This window comes from Amphiprion ocellaris, chromosome 2, assembly GCF_022539595.1.
Source record: "Amphiprion ocellaris isolate individual 3 ecotype Okinawa chromosome 2, ASM2253959v1, whole genome shotgun sequence".
Lineage (NCBI taxonomy): Eukaryota > Metazoa > Chordata > Actinopteri > Pomacentridae > Amphiprion > Amphiprion ocellaris.
Genome location: NC_072767.1, coordinates 40924314 through 40944797, shown reverse-complemented (window position 1 = coordinate 40944797; position 20484 = coordinate 40924314). Strand labels below are relative to the sequence as shown.

The window sequence follows — 20484 nt, the reverse complement described above, 5'->3', positions numbered from 1 at the left end:
ACTCACTCCACTGGTTAAGCAAAAAAAAAGAGAAACCTTGATTCAGCATAAATGCTCATTTCTTTTGTGAATTTTCCTTATGAACAATTCCCTTTTGAGGAACTCAACATATTCACGTTTGAGAAAATTTGAAATTATTTTTTTGCTGTTTGACAAGGTTTGTTTTCATCACATGCAACTCATTTATTTATTTTGGTTCTTATTTGGCTAGACCTAGTTATTTTTTCTATTTTTTAGTTGATAATTCGGGGAGATGTGTCAAAAATAATAATCCAATATGCCTAATAAAATCTATACTGTCAGTCAAATTTTATTTAGACATAAAGCTTCATTTTTTTCCATGTAAATAAATAAAAAGAAATAAAACAAAATAAAAAACAAAAAACAAAGAAACCCTTTTCAGAGTTCCATAATTTGAAGATGATGTAAGACATATATGTACAATACATTTATTTCTTATGCATCATTTCTTATCTAAAGTTCCTCATATTGTTAAAATATGCAATCTCGTTATACATTGTATAATGACAATAAAGAATATTCTATTCTATTCTATATTAAATCTTTTACTTCATGCATATGAAGTGCATTTATTCCTGTATCATCAAAATCTGCATAATTTGCACTAAACTTTGGTTCACTTTTACACATATAGCTGCACAAAGTACTTTAACATTATTATTTTTTTCTTGAACCTGCTTTAATTTATATGTATGTGTTTTTTTGTGTAAATACTTTAAGAACAAAGAAAAATTGGAGTCAAATTCCTTCTATGTGCACACATATTTGGTGTATAAAGCTGATTCTGATTCTGAAAACACTTCATCAGAACAGACCGTTTGCACTGAATAAATCAGAATCAATATACAACAATTAACAAGGGATCTATTCATTTGTTCTTTAACTCTCCTGTTGTCCTCATTTACGGGCACCAAAAAATATTGTTTCCTTGTCTGAAAAAAATCCCAAAATTCAGCAAAAAAAATTCCCCAAATTTCTGAAAATTTGCAAAACCTTCAGGAAGAAAATTCCAATAATTCCCTAAAAGTTTCCCTTGAAAGTTTTATTTAAAAAAAATCCCACAAATTTGGCAAGAAAATTATTGTAAATATTTTTTAAAAATGAGTAAAAATCTTCCCAAAAAAATCCTAAAAATATCTAAAATGATTACAGATATATCAGTAAAACTTGTAATATTTTCTTTAAGAACATTCACATAAAAATCAACCAAAATCCAGCGAATTTCGCTGGACTTTGATTTTTATGTGAATGTTCTTAGAAACATTTTTAACATTTATTTTTTTCCACCAAAAAATGTTCAAAGATTTCCCAAAAATGTTGAAAATTGGACATCAGAAGTTTCACAGTGAATTCCCCCCCCCCCCCCCCCCCCCCCCCCCCCCCCCCCCCCCCCACGTTTTCAAACTTGGGGGGGGGTTAATTTTGACCCGCGGGATGACACCAGGGTTAAACGAGGCTCATTGATAAGGCAGCTACCGACGACAGAACGCTGAAGTGAAAGCTCAGAGAGGCAGACCTTAAGGACATCATCGGGCTCTGATTGGCCGTCGGGCTCGTCAGTCAGCCGCGGCCCCGCCTCTTCCCCCCGGACCAGGCTCGGTTGAGTCGTCGGGTTGAGGAGGAGTGCGGTTGGAGGGTCGCGATGATCTGACAGATGAAATAGCGAAAAAAGAACGAGAAGGCGGGCGTCCTCCCACATAAAACAATGTTCCCCAAAGGCAAGGGCACCCCGGTGCCGTCGGACGGCCAGGCACGAGAAAAGTAAGCTCAGAAACGTTTATTATCGTGTGTTTGTTCGCCTCGTAAGTTGCTCTCTGTTGTTCGCTGGACAGGCTAGCAAGAGGCGATTTCCTCCTACCGAGAATGGAATTGAATGAACCGCCTCGTCTGCTCGCCATTCCTCCTCTGAGCTGTTTCTGCCGCCGTGCTGTCGTTTCCACACATCCCCGAGCCCGTCTGACTGCAGTTTGGTTGTGTTTTAACCGGCGGCTGGCTCTTATTTCTGCGGGTTTTTGAGGCTGGGAGCTCGGAAAGGAGAAAACAAAAACACCGCCGCGCTCCAATACATTGTTTTCTCTGCTGGCTCTGTGGATAGGCTCCGGTTTTATTCCCCTCAGCCCCATCAGTGCCACCAAGACACTGGACCAAGCTAACACATGACAGGCTTCACATCTTTAATTTATACTGCTGCTTCAGCACTTTGGTTTAACCTTCTAATTGTAGTGAATCCTCTCCAGGCTTGGCTTGGTTACCAGTCCCCATTTAATTATTTTGGCTAAGGCCATTTGGCAGCCATTGTTCAGAGGGCCTGTAAGCGACTCTAGTCACTCAGTGTTCCCCTACTGGAAGATTTAACCTGATGCTTGGCGATTTATGTTCTTGCTACTCAATTAAACCCATAATTATGTCTTATTTGTCTCTCATAGGTTGGCTCTATACGTCTATGAGTATTTGTTACACATAGGAGCACAGAAGTCTGCACAGACCTTTTTATCAGAGGTATGTGGAATTTGGGGTAAAAGTTCAACCATATTAGCACACCTCCTCTATTTTTTCACACTTGATATTTATTTAAATGTGCTGCATTTGGGACAACAACATGAGGCTGTATTTAATTGACACAAAGTCCACTTTTCTAGATCCGATGGGAGAAAAACATAACACTCGGAGAACCCCCTGGATTCCTCCATTCCTGGTGGTGGTAAGTGTCGTCTGCCTGTAATGTAATGTAACGTGCAGGGGCTGTTTGCGTGGTTGTGTTTGCTTCATGACCTCCTCTCCTGTCCACAGTGTGTTCTGGGACTTGTATTGTGCTGCACCAGAGAGAAGAGAGACATGTGACCACTCCAGTGAAGCGAAAGCCTTCCATGATTACGTGAGTAGTGCTTACATGGGGACTGTTGCACACATCTTCTTCCAAAGAAGACAGTAAGGGTCCTCTCTAGAGGTGATGTAAATAAGGCTCAGGTTGTGCGATGAGTCAGAAGTTTTTCGTTGGCACTCATAGTCTTTTCTGTTTTCTCAAGTCCTGACAAAATTTATCACCATAGCTGCAGAATGATCATGATTAAGACTCTACCTTGTTGAGTTTTTTCCTTTTTTTTTTACCATCCCTTGTTTGTACATGGGTTTCGAGATGCAGGTCGTGTTGTGTTGCAGCACCTCGTACTTAACAGTCTAGTGCAATTTTTTAATGCTTTTTTTCTTGCTGCTGAATTTATGTCCAGTTATCTTGATCTGTTGGTGGGTCGAATGATGCGCCCAACAATGAGCTTTATATGCTTCTGGGAAAATGATGCTGATGTCAGCATGTCCTCCTGAGTCAGACCTGTCGAGTGCGCTCCCCCTTCTCCGAGCTCCCTGCCTCAGTTGTGGAGAAGAAATAGAACCGACTGTGTTTTCTGCATGATATCAGGGAATTTTTACGCACAGCTTGATTTTAGACAAAGATCTTCCGCTGCCCAAATGTGGGGCAGCTCGAGTACATGTCGGAACGTATTACCTGCAGTGACATAATCCTAATGGATTTAAAACTGACGAGTGTGGAGGAAGCTTTGCGTCCTGAATTTATGAAATGTCACTCAGGACATCATGTGTGTCATTTGGATGTGCGCCGCTCCTCTCATTGATAGCGCTTTCTTATTTGCATAATATGGGGTGTTTTGCATCTTGATAATGATTTTGGAGATAGTGGCATTTTCATTCCAGTCAGCATTCAAAAAGAATCTCATGTAAATCAAAGAAAGTGGGAACAGCTTGTCAGTGGCTTCTGCTGTTTGCATCCTTTTGTCTCTTTAGCCCCTTTCAGACATGCACTCGTTTCCATTAATTTGCCGATTTGGCAACGTGTCGGCTTCATGAATGAGCACCCCGCTGACTTTTCTATAAAAGTCGGGACCGTGATCTTACCAGGTCAGATCGTAGTAACATTTTATTGTCACTTTCAAGTCTGCACAAGTCTAAAGTGTATGTCATTGCAATAACATATACACACACTTTTCTCATTCATTTTGCTCTAAATAAAACTTTACTGTGATAAAAGACAGAGACTAAGAGGTGAGCTTAATGAGACTCGGTGAGAGTGTTGCATGCATTTACACACGTATCACAACAGCCTAACTTCATTATTCTGTTACAAATTATCCCAACATGGAGACAGGATGTAACGCCAAGTAACACTGTGTACTTTTCTTTACTTCATCTAAGTTAAATCATTTGTTAGATAGTGGCCTTCCTTAGGTTGAGTCCTGAACTGGGTCAAAGCTGGTGGGATCTTTGTATTTTCGTCTTCTTAAACTTCTAGTTAAACTATTGCCAGACGTGGACAAAATGTGTTTAGGAAATCATAGATAAGCCAAGCTATTAGTTATTTGGACAATTTGATAAACTTGCTGTTAGCTTAGATTTAATTGTTTGTTTATTGATGTGTCAATGTGCATTATGACGTACTGTCTAATCTTGCAGGTTTGGCACAGATCACACGTGTCTTGACTCTTAATTTTAAGGGGAATGTCTGAATGAAGCCACAAGAAACATTAACATAAAAGTGAGCTTTGTCTGAATGACAGAATTGGTGAAGCCAACGGTGTTTTCTGGCCTCATCTGAAAAGATTAGGCAAACATTTTATGTAGCTGATGTAAATGAAGGGGAAAAAAAGACTATTTAGGTTTTGCTGTATCAGTGCAGGAAGGCATTAGAGGTTAAGGAGTCCTCTCAGGATGATTGATGTCCAGTTTGTTGGTGGGTTGCTTGTGCGTCAGGCAGGACAGGGTTAAAACGGAGATGTTGGTCCTCCTCTTGGCAGATAGGGTTGTCAGGGTAACAGGCCTCCTGATCCGGCAGGTGACCTGGGAGCCAGGAGAGAGGCTCTGCCCTTTCACTAAACACATTCCTTATTATTCCAGCTCATCCAGACAAAGGAAGAGCACATTTTGTGTGACAACCAGCCTCAATTCACCAACTTCACAGTAATTGATTGCTTGTTTAGGTGGGCTGTGTTTCTGTATTGTGTGGTTGTGTGAAACCTTCACAGGTTTACAAATCAGTTTTAGAAAGACTTTGAAAACAGGTCTTAAAAATGTCTTATTTTTTAAACAAAGATGTGTAATCATTTTCCTGATTTCTCATCATATTAGGTTGGGGAATAAAACGCGTACGGACCAGTTTTGAGAGAGAAAAAAAACACAAAACAAGCTGTTAAATTGCATCCTCTGCTTTGACTGAGGCCATTTTCTTTTACATGGAAAACATTAAGCAAATGAGGGAACAGTGAAATGTCAGTCTGGGCAGTGTGCTGCTGTTGTTGAGAGTTTCAGTGCGGCTGGCTCTCCCTGACATCTTGTAGTCGCCTTTCGCGCTGATGTTGGGTCTCTTTTGTGTTTACGGGAGGTCAGGGAAGTGTGTGGACAGTGCTAGTCCTCAGACCCCAGCCTTTTGTCTAGGTATGGGGGAGGTGAGTGCCGCCCCGTTAGCCGGCAGCGCTCGTAAAGCCCTGGCGTATTCAAACCGGGCCTTGACGAACGCTCCCTGAGGGCCCTGTCGCTATGGCGTCAGTGGCTGATTGATGGCTGTCATGGATCTGAGGGGGCAGGTTGGAAGAAAAAATAAGGGGAAAAGGGGAGTGGCACTGTGGCATATGCCCAGCATCCACCACCGCTGAGGGAATATAAAGAGGAGGGGGTTGGGGAGATGTGGAAGAGACCTGCTAGAAGTAACTGGAAGAGGGAGAGAGCGTCCAATCAGGATCCAGAGCCGGTTTTATGATGTTGATTGATGGTTAAACATTTACAAGCTAAACATAGAGGTTGGTTTCTTTTGAGCGTCGGTTTCAGTGGAAGAAGTGAGGCTGTTAAGAGCAGCAGTTGGGTGGTCCCAGCTTCGGACCAAACACCTACATCATTTCTCCTTCATCCACTTTAAAATGTTTTTTTCTTCTTTTTTGTTTGCGTCTCTCCAACAGTCACCCCAGTCAACCTCTTGGCCATCCTCACCCTCCTCTCCCCTTGTTCCCCTTGCTTTCTTTGTTTGTGTAAAAGGAGCACATCCGCCGCCACTCTGGCCTTTTGTAACCTTTCATTATTCAAGCATTCGGGGGGGAAAAAATAGTTTGCCTGGGTTTGCTTGTGCGCTTTTGAATACGCGCATGTACACGTGCTGATTCATGATGAGTGAGGGGGGTTGGTGGTAGTCTCCCTTAAAGAAGGTCCCCTGGGAAGTTGTAGGGAAGGCCCCAGACAAGAGCGTCGTAGCCTGGGGCAGGGCTGAGACATCTGCCCCTTTCTGGTACTAGAGAATCTGTGGAGAGACGTGGCTCATTTTAAAAGCAGCATCAGGCTGTTTTGGGACAGTCCAGCAAGCACAGCTGTGGGCTTTAGAGGGACATGATAAAGATCTAAGACAACATGCCTGTGAACTCGCCATGCACGTAGCTTTTCAGTCTGGCAAACAGTGTCTGCTCTTCTACAAAATCGCTGACAACATTTTAGAGCTTTGGAGTCAATGCGTTAAATAAAGCTTTGTTATACTTCATTATTCCTTTGCAGGCTTCATTCCAGGAATGGCCTGCTTAAGTGTAGAGGAACACAACAAACTGCAGTTGCTATTTAAGTGTGGAGGGGCCAGACAGTGGGATTGTATGAGCATACACCGATCTGACTGTAGATCACCCTTTGTCTATAATAAACAGAGTAACAGCTGTCTCCAGTTTTTTACAATGAAAATACAACACAGACTTTCTTGCAATTCATATCCTATTTGCTATTAGAATGAGCATCAATATCTTTCTGGATTTGTTTTAGTTAATACACTAATTGAGAATAATAACGCAGCTTGTTTTTATATCACTGGTAACTTAAGGGCAGGTAGTTTGGATTTTACGTCATGCAGTCTTAACTGAACCTGTAACATGTTATATATATAAGTTATTTATATGTTGTGTTGCATATCAGTAAAGTCAGGGACACAGCTTGATTAGCATCCCTGTATCTCTGGCACATGTAGTTTTAAGGTTGTAATGGAGCTTGGTTTGTAATTCATTTGTATTTTGATTGTACATTTTTTTAGACCTTTCTTGCATCATCTGCTCATAGCAAGCAAGGACAAAGGACAAGAAAACAACAACTGCACTGCACAATATAATCAGATGTAGGCTTTGTGAATATTCAATAATTAGGACTAAAAATCCTGCATATGCTGAAAATGCCAGCTTCAAAACATGTAAATCGGAACTGTGACTTTCAGGTGTCGTATGACGGCATTTTATGAATATAAAATCAAAGACTATAACTTTAGGAGACGTTCTTTGAGCTTTAAGACATGAAAATTCTAGATTTGAATAAATTGTCTTCTTTGTTTAAAGAAAATAGATCATTTTGAGGTGAGTTTGCTTTCCAGGAAGATGCAAAGTAGTAGTTATCTAGAATTTTGAAAGAGGTCAGAAGTATAAATAGAAGTGTTACCCAATGACCAAAATGTGCCTCAAATCATAACAAATGAAAAAAAGTTTACAGAAATTGGTTACTTTATTTGATGTCTGCTAAAGCGTGCAATGTTTTAAGAAAGCTATATAAAAACACAAAGAGAACTGACCACAATGCTTGAATCTAAATATGCTAAACAAAACTCGTTCCTCTTCTTATAACTCATTTTACTGGCTTCCTAGTTCGTGGTACTGTGCCTGAGCGGTCTGAGCGCAGTTATTTCCTGTCATAAACCAAAATACAACAAATAGCACAGAACAGTAAAATAGGAGTGATAATAAAGCGCATACATCTTAAGCTAGTGAACTTTTGAAATGTCCAAATCCAGTAACAACTCCACAACTGTGCAACAGTGATCAACCTTTGTCTCTATGGAAAAGAAACACTTGGGAGAATGTTAAAATACAGTAAGTCTCTATTTATATGTGGGAAACTCCTACAAAAATTAGAATTTTTATTTCTAACTGGTCAAAGCTGTAAATTTGAGAGTGAATAACAACCTTATAACGAGTCAGGAAATACTGATGTTACTAAATCTGCTCTAAAAATTCTCCTCTGCAGCTCCTCCATGCACCGTAAATAAAGCTCAACAATGCGGCCTCCATTTTAATCATAGTAGTAGCAGGTGGTCTCTTCGTTGAATGTGGCGTGCTCGGAAACCTTCTAAAAATGGATTGCGTTTTAATATCAGTCTGGTCCCAGTTTAGGGACCTCCAGAGTAGAAAGAGTTAAAATATGCAAGCATAGCGCCAATACAGTTCATTACTTCTATTGAAGAAACCCCCTCCACTTATTATCACTCATAGTTCGACTGTGTTCATGTGCTTCCAAGATGTTTGTTACACTTTTGATCGAATCAGTTGCATTTTTTATTAAATATATGTAAGAGGACTCACATGATATTCACTCGTCAAGCCATGCAGGTTAGGTCAGCTGATGGCTCTTGTCAAAATTGGCGTCAGGCGGGGTGGGATCCTGACATCATTCTTGTTTGACTTGTTCATGGATGACTCGTCTGAGCAGTTCAAATCTTGCAAAACGAGTTGTGTTTTATATATGCAGTGAGGCCTAGTCCTCACGTGCACGGTGTGTTTTAAAATCGTTCTCGTAAAGAATCTCTCGAGAGGCTCTGGTGCACTTGAGCAGAGTTTTAAACACATCTCTGTCCACATGAAAATGCAAAAACACTATGAAGAGCTTTCAAGAGCATGCCAAACCACCAGTCGGTGATGCAACACTACCCCTAAAGCCGTGTTGGCCAATCAAGTTCTGATAGGCTACAGAAACTGAGAATCGAGGACAGCATTAATCATTTGTGTGGACTTATTCTGACACGATATAGTGCAAAAGTAATTACATTTAGGTAGAAATTTGTAAAATTAAATAAATAAGCAAATAATTGCAGCACAGTTTGGACTGCATCCACCATTACACAAAATTATCTCATTTAAACAAAGAAAATCTGCATTTGCATTTGGATAAAAGGCCAAAATTATAGAAAAGGCTTCATTTTAAAAACATCCAGTTCTTTGAAAACAAAGCCTGATTCTGTTATAGTTTACTGTGCAACAATGGTTTTGTTCAGTATAAGCTCCCAGTCTTGGGGCCAATTTTGGTCAGCAGACTAAACGCAGAGAAAATATTTAATGATATTTTGAGACAAAGACAGTGCAGATTTTATATTTATCTAATTCTGCTTTGGTGCTTTTAAATATCTTGATGAGATAATTTAGCAGATGATAGAAATCCTGTAAATTATATTAATAAATCTTAGATTGTAGGCATAGATTCTTTCTGTTCAGAGCTCTAATAAGATAAGATAAGATAAGATAAGATAAACTTTATTGATCCCACAGTGGGCAAAGTTCACCTTTAACGTAATTGCGTCACCTGTAAACTGCTCACCTGTGTTGCTGACAATAAGCAGATATAAAACGACAGCAATCATGATGACGTTATTGAGTGTGTATATATTTGATCGCTGGTCATATGATCAGCAGCACAAATATTTATGTATGTCAAGCGGAGATAAGAAGCCTAATGAATATGTAAAAATACAACATCTATCTTCACAGCATCATCATAATGCTACATATTTGAACGTTTAAATACGGACACACAGTCTATAATACAATGCAGAAACACTGGTTTTATCAGTATGAATGACCAAAGAGGATGTGTAGGTTTTACCAAAATAAAATGCTGGTGTTTACTTTGGACACTTCTGCACCTACATGAGGTGAAATGTGAGAGAGAAGTGCAAACTGTCATCACTGAGTGAGCACTGTGCCTCTTGTCGTTTGCTAAACAGCATCACAGACCAGCATTACTGCATGGTTTGTGGGATCACATTTTATGGTGTCTGGGTATGTGCGCTATTTTTGGTAAAACGTAGTGGAAGATTGGAAACTGTTGCCTGGTCTCGATGTCTGCTGCGACATTTAGATGTCAGAATTTGGCATAAACATGAAAACATGGATCCACCCTGCCTTGTATGAACAATTCAGGTTGATGTGGGTGATATTTTGTTGCCGCATTTCAGGAACCTTATTAGTTTATAAGCAAAGCGTACCTCAGTATTGTTTCTGACCATGTCCATCCCTTTACAGCCACTCTGCTCCTTTCAGCAGGACAACATGTTGCAAAGCTTTTATCATCACAGACTAGTTTCTTAAACATGACAATGAGTTCACTGTACTCAAAGCGTCTCTATATTATTATATTATGAGGCATCATAAAGTTCCTGCCTACAAATCTGCAGTAACTGTGTCATGCTATCATGTCAGTATGGTCAAGAAACATGGAGGAAATAGTCTGTTACCTTGTTGAATCTATGCTCAAAGAAATGAGGCAAAAAGTGGGGAAATTCATGAAGTTGCTGTTTTACATTGTGTAAATTGGAGAATAGTTTTTTTAAAATCCTCCCAAAGCTGGAAAATGTAGTATTAACAGTAAACTGGGATTTACGTTAACTCTGAATCTTTGTTTGAAAAATGATGTATACATTCGCATGTGTTGTTAATCAGGGATTAACCTGACTAAGTGATGCTTTAAAGGGCCTGATTTAAGGTTGTTGTACAGCTTCTGAGAGGAAACATTTCTAATGGAATGGTAGTGAGAGTAACCGATCAAGACAAGGGAGGATGCATTTCTGTGGTCTGAGGAGCTGCTGAGAACAGGTCTATACTTAGATTTCTGTAGCTACTGACGGTTTAAGGAAACCCCAGATGCTAGGAATGCTTGGTGATTTCTCAGTCTTTGCACCTAGCTGAATTTTCGACACCATCCTGTGACACCGCCCAGTAAAGAAGTCAGATTTATGCAGCCTGTGTCCTGGTGGTGTGGTGAGGCCTGATGAGATGTGACCGTTCCCTGTGGTCTCACTTCTCTCCCCACTGAGGTATTTCTCAGTGGCCCTGCAGTGGCAGCCTGAGCAGATATAATTAGGGAAGGTGCAGTCGATAAAAGGGAGTGTGTCGGCTATTGACCAGTGATGTCTGGAACAGTGGGGCTCTGGAGCTGTGTGTGTGTGGATGCAGATGCATTTATTCTTGTAGTCATTATTGTTTGCCTACACGAACACCACAATGTGAGCGTTTAGTCCTGTTAGCAACAAATAGGACGAAAGGCGCGTCTCTCTTTTCTGTGGCTGTTGTTTGGAAGCTTAACACCCCACAGCTCTGAAGACATTAGCTCATCTCAGATTGCTTCTGCTACAGGGAAGAAAAACGGAGTCAATTAGGAGCGTGTGACCGAAGCAAATGGCACATTAGTGAATTAGGGCTGTGGTTTGAGCAGGAAATCTGCCCAGCTAGCCCCTGCTGTGCACTTTGGAGCCACTGACTCAGTGCATCCAACTGATACGTATCTGATCCGCTGGATCCACGATCTGCAGGGCTCAGACTTCATAAGGACCACATTAATGCCCTGTGGAGGTCTTAGAGGGGCCGTTTCAGTCGGTTAAATGATGTTTAAACAGCATTTTAAACATCATGGGTCTGGACACAGGTCATGAAACCAGATCATGTAGCATACATTAACCCATTCTGATTGACAGCCAACACAGGCTTAGTTTGAGTATCCAATTCCGCCTCTGCTTTTCTTGGTGACCAAGTAAATGTCTAACAAGATTTTCTTCCTGTTCCTTGCATGTATGTTTGTGTTTTGAAAGAGGCTGAAAGTATTTGCAGTCAGTTTATGTTGTGCAGCACAGTAGGAGGTTATCATGTTGCTCTTTTGCCTTTTCGTCTTTCTCAGAGTGCAGCAGCAGCCCCCAGCCCTGTGATGGGTGGGATGCCCCCAGGTGAGGGCATGCCAGGAGGACCAATGCCACCTGACTTTTTCCAGGTTAGTTTACCTCTACACTCTTAACTGTCTGTTTTTATTCAGAAATACTTTTAAATTAACTCTACCTGATATTTACACATGATCAATAATATCAATTTTTTTTTAAATTATCATATCAAATTTAATAAACTAATTTCCTCTGGACGGGTAAATTCAGCAGTATAATATTTTATTACCTGCACTGCTGTAGGCTTTAGTTTTTGATAATGCTGTGAAGGTTTTGTGTGTTCTGGAGTTGTAGGTCTCGTCATTGGTGTTTGTATTGCTTTTGTCTGTGTTGTTCTCTGCTCTGCTCAGTAACTTGTAGTAAACATCATAGACATTGTGTCTGCCTGAGCCCCTCCTGTGCTGTAAACAGGCAGGCGTGGCCTGGCCATTTTCCCTAATGGAGAAATCGAAAGGTGCAGCACCTACTGTAAATCAATATCTTGTGATGGTAAAGTCTTCGCAGGAAACTGTGTGGAACAGACTTGTTACAAATGACATAAAATTGTGATGCTGCTCTGCCTCCATTAGACCAAAATTTTCACTACAAGTCCACCAGTTTATTATGAAGCAGAAGCCGCAGAGCCGTGACTCATTGTGTAGTCATGTTAATATCAGAAAAGATATTTTGACATTTGTGCGCACACACAGTCATACTTTCCATACCAGAAGCTGTTTGAAGAGGCTCAATTAGACTCCTCTCTCTCTCTGTCAGATCAGCAACATTAGCGACACAGTGCCCATGTTTAGTGTTGTTATAAAGCTAATTGCATAGAGCTTAATTGATGCTGTTAATTCAGGGAAATTAGCACTGATAACATGCTGCATGCAGCAGGCTTCTTAATGTCTTGACTGACAGGCAAAAGAGCACACATCCTCTCCATCTCTCTGTCTCCTTTCTCTCATTCAAGGCTGTCATTTGCTTATTCTTCTCTGCTCAGTCTCACTCTTTTACTGTTCGGTAGATGGAAAATGATCTGTCATATTTTTGTAGATTTTTACATTTTTTGCGCCACACTTTGGTTCCTGCTCTCCGACTGCCTCCTCCTCTGCCTTGCAGTAACCCTGCTTCTCTCTCTTGTCACTTCTTGCTTTTTTCTCTCTCATCCTCCCCTCTGTCCCTCCTATATCCTCCTTCTTGCTTCTTCATTTTGTGTGATGCCACAGGGTCCTCCTGGTCCCCAGGGCTCTCCTCACCCTCAGCCTCCTCCCCCTAACAGTATGATGGGACCTCACAGTCAGGTAACACTGTCTCTCTCTCTCTCTCTCTCTCTCTCTCTCTCTCTCTCTCTCTCTCTCTCTCTCTCTCTCTCTCTCTCTCTCTCTGTCTCTTTCTCTCTGGTTTTGCTATCTGCAATCATTTGGGAACTGTGGTTCTCAGTGCTGATGCTTCATGCTTTGGCATTCGTCTCTGCTTTATGCTGCTTTGAATATTCACACAACATGAAACTGAAACAAGTACTACACTTTAGATGTATGTTGCACCTTTATCGAAATTTCATGGTACAACTGTGTTTATGTTGCAGTCCTTCATGTCGCCTCGGTTCGCTGGAGGCCCCAGAGGTCCCCCAATAAGGATGGCCAACCAGGTAAAGCTCACACTGATATACACAGCAAAGAGATGCAGAATACACTGAATGTAGTTTAGAACTGCAGTTTAATTGGATCTTCGTGTTTTATTCCCTGCAGCCACCAGGTGGTGGACCAGGTCCTCATCCCATGCTACCCACCATGGACCCCACACGACCACAAGGTGTGTTTCAGGGCTAAAATCACTTTAACTACATGTATAAATAACACATTATACAAATTATTTGTCTGCTTTTCTCCTCACATACATTGTCTTTATCCCTCCAGGCCATCCTAACTTGGGGCCAATGCAGAGAATGAGTGGCCCTCGAGGCATGGGGCCGATGGGACCTGGTCCTCAGGTAGGGTGATTCATTTATACAGAATAAATCACTGTTAGATTCATGATTCTGGTGATCAACAGGTATTATTTTTGAAAACTAAGTGAATTTTGATAGCATTAATGGTTTACAGGATTTTCCTTTTTACCTACAGTCTTCAAAGTACTTTAGTGAGCTTCTGATTTTTGGTTTCCTTCTCAGAACTTTGGTGGTGGGATGAGGCCTCCACACAACACCATGGGTCCTGGTATGCCAGGAGTGAACATGTGAGCCTTCTGTTCATTTATACATTTTCTCTTTAATGTATTTCAACTAAAATGTAAAAGCTAACTAAGATTTCCACTGGTCTTACTATCCAGGGGCCCGGGGACAGGTCGGCCATGGCCCAATCCCAACAATGCCAACTCTGTGAGTACTAAAGCACAAAAAAACACACCAGAGAAATCCAGGTTCAGACTGCAGCCAGATCTCCTCTTACGAGCTGCAGAGGTCTACTGTGTTCCACGGTTCTAGACTGGGATGTAATTGTAGTATTATGTGTCATGGTTTCCACAGTCAGCTGGACAGACTGCCATAATGGTATTAGGGTGATCAAATGATGAATGATGACAGTTTGAGGTGTAGAAAGGGTTTGCACTTCTATTTCTGCTCTGTAATGTTTGTTGTGTGTTGGTTTCAGATGCCTTACTCATCACCCTCTCCTGGCGCATACGGGGTGAGAACAAATCCTGATGTCTTAACTTACACAAACTGCAGAAATTTCAGCTTAGAAAATAGAAAGTTGTTTATGCACATTTCTAATATGTCTTTATTTTGCCTCTCCAAAGGGGGCATCCGGAGGTGGAGGTCCTCCAGGAACTCCCATCATGCCCAGTCCTGCAGGTTAGTGCTCCCCTAACCTACAAATGCTTAAAATCAGCCTTCTCAGGCATTATCCTGTACCAGTTACATGTATATTTGCTATTTTTTCCAGACTCAAACAACTCTGGTGACAATTTGTACACCATGATCAACACTGGACCCGGCAACCGTAATAATGTGAGTACTGCTTCACATTTCTCTTCATGCTGCTGGAATTCAGTGGTGGCTGTTGCAATGATTCAGTTAAGCAGAAGTGCTATTAATGCAGTTAAAATAAAGTTAAAGACAGAGCACCTTCTAGAATATTTCTATAATAATTACTGTGCAGCTAGCCCACAGCCTATGGTTCTGTTTCAAGCACCTTGTGTTAATAATGCACCTAAAAATCAGTGTGAATTAGATGCAGTTAGGTGGCTGTGGTATATACACTATGTTGTGAGCTCCATGTATCATTCTGAAAAGCTTCTGTGAGTAACCAAACAACTGAATTTTCCTCTTCTTAATACACTCCTTTGTTGTTTTTTTCTTTGCTGCTTTTTGAAGAACAAATTTATTAAAATTTCTCTGCACACTGGTGTCGACCACATGATAGTTACTGAACCTGGTGAGAACGGGAACAAATTCGGCTTTATATTTTTATACCACCAAACTGAATATTAAATGATGAATGTGTTTTCCTGACAGTTGCTGGGTGTAAAATCTAATGGGCACAAAGCTGATCAGTGCATGCGTCAATTTGAGCTCTTTAAAACTGCTGCTGAGGGGGAAGAAAACTGCCTTCTTTTTCAAAAACAACCTCAAAAAGCTTACATAATTTTTTTAATGACTTCCAAAATTGTTAATTTGGGGAATTTGACTCCCTGTTGCATAGATGGAGTTTGACTGTATGAAAACAATTTCAAACATACGAAAGCGGCATGTCTGGATTTTCTGAAGCACCATTCCTTGGTTGCACATTTCACCTGGGAAAGTAGAAAAAAGGTTTTTACAGAAGCACAACAAATGCACTTGTTATACCGGATTCTGTTCATGTTATTTGATACCAGAAGCTTTGGTTTCAGTCACACTCTTGGAACTAAAATGATCAGAGCAAGAATTTTCTGTAGACTGAGAGGCTGAGTTTTATAATAGCATGAATAAATAGATGTACTGTTTAGTAATTAGATTTCTGGGAATCATGACTGTAAGTTTTGTGGTCCTTAATGTTATCCTGCACCAACTCTGCTGTGGAGCTTTGATAAATGAGTCCATGTGACTTTTTTCCTGTCCAGTTCCCTATGGGCCCCGGCTCTGATGGGCCCTTGGGAGCCATGGCTGGGATGGAACCACACCACATGAATGGATCACTAGGTAACACTACCCCCTTACAATACATTCAGCTAACACAACACAGAAATTAACACACACATTAAAGGCTTGACACTATATCCTCACATTGCACTCCATTGTTCGATTTTTAGAAAAAGCAACCAGATAAAAATAGGTTTCTGTTGATCACAGAGTACAAACGCTGTTATTTCACTTGCAGGCTCTGGTGATATGGATGGAATGAACAAGGTAAACTGCTAAGTGTCTTTGCATTTAGAGCTTTATCATAGATAAAGTGAGACATTTGAAAGAAAACACTCTGCGTTTCATGTTTCCAGAATTCCCCAAACAATTTAAGTGGCATTAGCAATCCTCCTGGGACCCCGAGGGATGACGGGGAGCTGAGTGGAAACTTCCTCCACTCCTTTCAGAGTGAGAACGTAAGTCCTTTTTCTCCTCAGCTAACATCGCAGTGACTGTAACAGCACTGTGATGAATCCAGAGGTAGCTGACCGCACAGTGAAATAGGGCTGGGCGATAAATCGATTTTATCGATTAATTCGAGTTTGTACTTAATGTCGATTTGTTCTAATGAAAATCGATTTTCTCATCAACATCCGCCACCAACGCCTTCCTGCTGGGCTCCCGTAGTTCAGAGTGCTCCCCCCTCCCCCCCGCGCTTGATACACAAACAACATGGTGGCGAGCGGTGCAGATCTAAAGGTGTGTGTCCACTAGATGCTATTTTCCCGCACGGCAACGCACCGCATCTGAAAATCACACGGACGGCGGGTGGTCACTAGCGAACCACAACATGGTCACATGACAGCTCTGGACCAACAGCAGGCCGCTATGTGGTCATGTGACCGAGCTTTCAGCTGGACAGTACTGCAGACAAGTCGGATAAACACAGCGGCTCGGCCGCAAACTTTCCCTTTTATTTCAAAAACACGTCAGCGAGAAGTATTTCTGAAAGCATTTGAGGGGAGAAATAATCTGCAGCAGCTAAATCTGTCCTCCTTTTAGGTCACTGACGCCTAGTTTAGAAGTTTGAGGACAGTTTCACCATGCGTGGAATCTCCGCACACCGCATCCAATTTGCATAAAGTAGAAGTCAGTCTACTTTATGCAAATGAGCTGCAGCCCTCTCCAGGTAAACACACTGGATCACAGCTGGAAACGCACCGCAACCGGACCAGCATGCCACATGCAGCGCATTTCCAGCTGCGATCAGGTGTGTTTACCTGGAGAGGGCTGCAGCTCAATTGCATAAAGTAGACTGGACTCCGTGCAGAGATTAGGTAGGGGGTAAAAAAAAAAAAATCGGATAAATCGTGAATCGGGATTTTTTGTGAAAAAATCTGAGATTTTGTTTTTAGGCCATATCGCCCAGCCCTACAGTGAAACCACAGTCACAGCGGATTAGCATCGCCGGCTACAGTAGCACTGTGGAGACAAAGTTGGCAGTTTGACCAAAGAGCAGCCGGTGTGGAAAAGGTCTGGATGTGAGCTTTAATCTTCTCTTCTCTATGCTTCCATAGTACTCTCCAACAATGACGATGAGCGTGTGACCCCCTCCCAACCCGCCCGACATTATTTGCCATCATTCCGAGGATCTGAACTCACTATAGGACATGGCCAAAACACATCAGCACCGAATCAGGGACAGGCGCCATTTTGGTTCCACACACTAATGCCAGAATGCTGATTGGAGAAAACTCAAAACGGCTGGTGACTACTGCTCCTTGCTCAAAAAAGAAAAAGAAAAAAAAGGACAATTTCTCCATTTTATCACAGCCCCAAGTGTGATGAAACCAGCTACTGAAATGCATAGATGACACGTTTTATGTTCTTTGCAGAATCTCCCTCCTCCCTTTACCCCTCTCAGTACCGTCAACCTCCTCAGCCCTAGAGTGACGAGAAAAAAATGGTTGAAGTTTACCTCTTGTACTTTTTAATGATTGCTTTGTGGTGCAAGACGCGCAGGAAATATCCGCTTCTGTCACTTAAAAACACTGGAGAGTGTGCATATGCATTGTGAGCTTGGAAAGTCTTTGTCATTTTACTCATCGCCATGCATACTGTGTCACAAAAGTCAGTCGACATAGGACTCCAAATTTTGCCTTTTACTTCGTGGCCACCTTTTTTTGACTAATGTACCATTCTTCCCAACAGCCACCCTTCTAGTTAAAGATTTTTTAGGGGGAAAAAGATGTCAAAGTAGTATGGCTTTTATTGTGGCGACCTCTGACGGTTCTTACAATGTCATATTGATCCCATTCGATCAATCCCAGTCTCTTATTGTTGACAGCTATGCTACTCTGCACTCTCAGCTGTTTTGATTTAAACAGCTGGACTGCTGTTGCTGCGCGCTGTCAAGGGGGAAAGCCAGACTTCGGCATAAGAAGTGAGTGCATGAGTGCTGAGAATCTGTGTACAACATACTACCTAGTGCTGCTCTTCTCTGTGTGGACACCTGCTTTAAGATGTGGTGTATATCTCTTTACCTGCCTGTGCTTAACACTCTGTGCTCATCGTCGTAGCCTTCTGTGTTCTTTCCGATTTGGTTGATTTATGATGAAACGGCTATGGGATGAGTTGTCCATTTTAATCTCTCATACATATTGGTTGTTCATATTTCCCTCCCGAGTCATTGGTTGTCCCCTTTGGCCCTGCTCCCCCTCTCTTGCCCGCCCACATATTTTTTATATTTTGATACAAACTTTGACTACGTATATTGCCCCAGTTACTCAGAGTTAGTCAAAGCTTTCTAAACTGATTCTAGTAGGCATCATTATAAACTTAGCAGCAGTCTTGTAAATGTGATGAGAATTGTTTTTGTTTCATTTATTTTTTTCTCCTGTGAACATTACGCATTATACACATCTGTCCTATGTTGCCTTTATTTGCTGATATTTTTTTATTTCAAATTGAGGAAAGATTGCTTGTTAATATAATTTTACAATAACTTACCTCACTGTGTGGCTTGTTTTTATTCTGACTGTAGATTCTTTGTACATTAGAGTGATTTGGGTTGTAGTGTCAAATTAATCTTTAATCTACACGCATATGAAGCATAATAGGGATAGACTGATGGTCCACCTGGTCGATTACTGTGGCCGATATTTGGCTTTTTTTCTGAATCTAAGTATCGTTATTTTTATTGGCCGATTATCAATAAGTTAAATGCACTAAGTCACTCTGTGGTCCCAGAAATGTCTCTCAAGCAGCAAAAACTGAACAAGAACACAAGCCGTTGCAACAAACCGGGAAATTAGCTACTTTCACAGTGGCTAAGTTAGAAGGCAGCCACAGATTAATCTGAAACAATCTGGAAAACAATAATTAATAATGCCTTAAGATATGAACCTTAGTGGACAATACAGTTATTGAGCAGTGAATAAATAAGAAAATAGAGAAGAACAGCAGATGTAACTGCAGGAGACAAACTGATCAACTCAGTCAAGAAGGCCCTAATTTAATCACTCCCGTTTCTACTTCACAGTCACTTATAGCCACCCTGTTTATTGAAGAAGCCTAGTTATGAATGACAGGTTCTCTGTTATCACATGCTGTTAAAACATTACATTTAGTGTATACTGGGTCAAATATCGGCTATCAACCTTTAATGATTGCCAGTAATTAGCAACAGTATCAGTCCACATCGGTCCATTCTGAGAGGAAAATATCAAAATTCCACATTGATCCATCTGAAACTGTCACCTAAAGTATACAGCAAACTTGCTACCAGCACAGAATGTCTAAATAATTCGACTGTTGAAAGTGTAAAAGTGTAGCAGGGAGGTTACAAAAGCCTCACCAGACCACGGATGGATTCACTTATTTCCTGCAGTGAAGCCCACAGTCACTACACAACAAGAGGAAATCCTGGAGCATGAGGAATCCTTTAAAACAGAGGAAACCGATGCAGCGTTTCACATGTTCAATTTCTGCTACACAGAATATTTAATTCTGCACTTAGTGTTTTGTGCTTTTTTCTACTTTCCTAGAGATTATTTTGTTATATATCTGAAAAAGTACACAATCAAAGACATCTGCAAATGCCTATTACTCTGTTTCGGACCTCCTCGTCTACTACATGCCTCCTGTTGTCAGGGAATGTGTTCTATTTTCCTCTACCTGCATTGACTGCACACTGACTGGATGACAACAAATCCATACTTGGCAGGTAGAACAGTCACAGACATCTGAACAGCAGAATAGATCCGAGAGGCTTCAGGGGGATAACTGGTGGTCACATGGGGTTTCTTTGGGTAACGTAACTTTATGGATTTCTACTCCATTGTAAAAGCTAGGCTAAAACATCAGATTTTCTCCAGCATGGCCTTGTCCTGACTGACCTGATACAGGTTTGTGAATTGGATTTGTCCGAAGTGTGTGTCTAAAAATGCAAAGTGTTTCAGACACTGACTTTACAAATGAAATTTACAACCTAAAAGGAATGGAAAGAATACTGGATTTACAAGAATTTACACATTTATACACAGTAGTGGAAGAAATATTCAGATCATTTACTTAAATACAAGTACCAATACAGCAATGAAACAATATT

The 20484-nt window shown here is 41.1% G+C and overlaps 1 protein-coding gene across 2 annotated transcripts; it reads left to right on the top strand.

Annotated features, from left to right (window-relative positions):
• The first annotated feature begins 1615 nt into the window (after positions 1–1615).
• On the top strand, positions 1616–18883 carry ssbp3b (single stranded DNA binding protein 3b). Of its 2 annotated transcripts, XM_023293165.3 has the most exons (18): positions 1616–1782; positions 2448–2520; positions 2661–2722; positions 2812–2896; positions 11758–11847; positions 13000–13074; positions 13359–13421; positions 13522–13585; positions 13690–13763; positions 13944–14008; positions 14102–14150; positions 14422–14457; positions 14570–14624; positions 14716–14780; positions 15875–15953; positions 16132–16160; positions 16250–16351; positions 17453–18883. In XM_023293165.3, exons 1-18 carry the CDS (start codon positions 1727–1729, stop codon positions 17480–17482), a joined length of 1152 nt encoding a protein of 383 aa, XP_023148933.2. In that variant the 5' UTR covers positions 1616–1726; the 3' UTR covers positions 17483–18883. The 2 variants fall into 2 exon arrangements, with proteins under 2 accessions (XP_023148933.2, XP_023148934.2); XM_023293166.3 differs by lacking the exon at positions 13000–13074.
• Positions 18884–20484: the final 1601 nt, after the last annotated feature.

Coding starts and splice junctions, on each gene's coding strand:
- ssbp3b (XM_023293165.3), top strand. CDS start 1,727: ATGTTCCCCAAAGGCAAGGGCACCCCGGTGCCGTCGGACGGCCAGGCA. Junction 11,848..12,999: donor TGCCACCTGACTTTTTCCAG/GTTAGTTTACCT, acceptor GTGATGCCACAG/GGTCCTCCTGGTCCCCAGGG. Junction 14,458..14,569: donor CCTCTCCTGGCGCATACGGG/GTGAGAACAAAT, acceptor GCCTCTCCAAAG/GGGGCATCCGGAGGTGGAGG.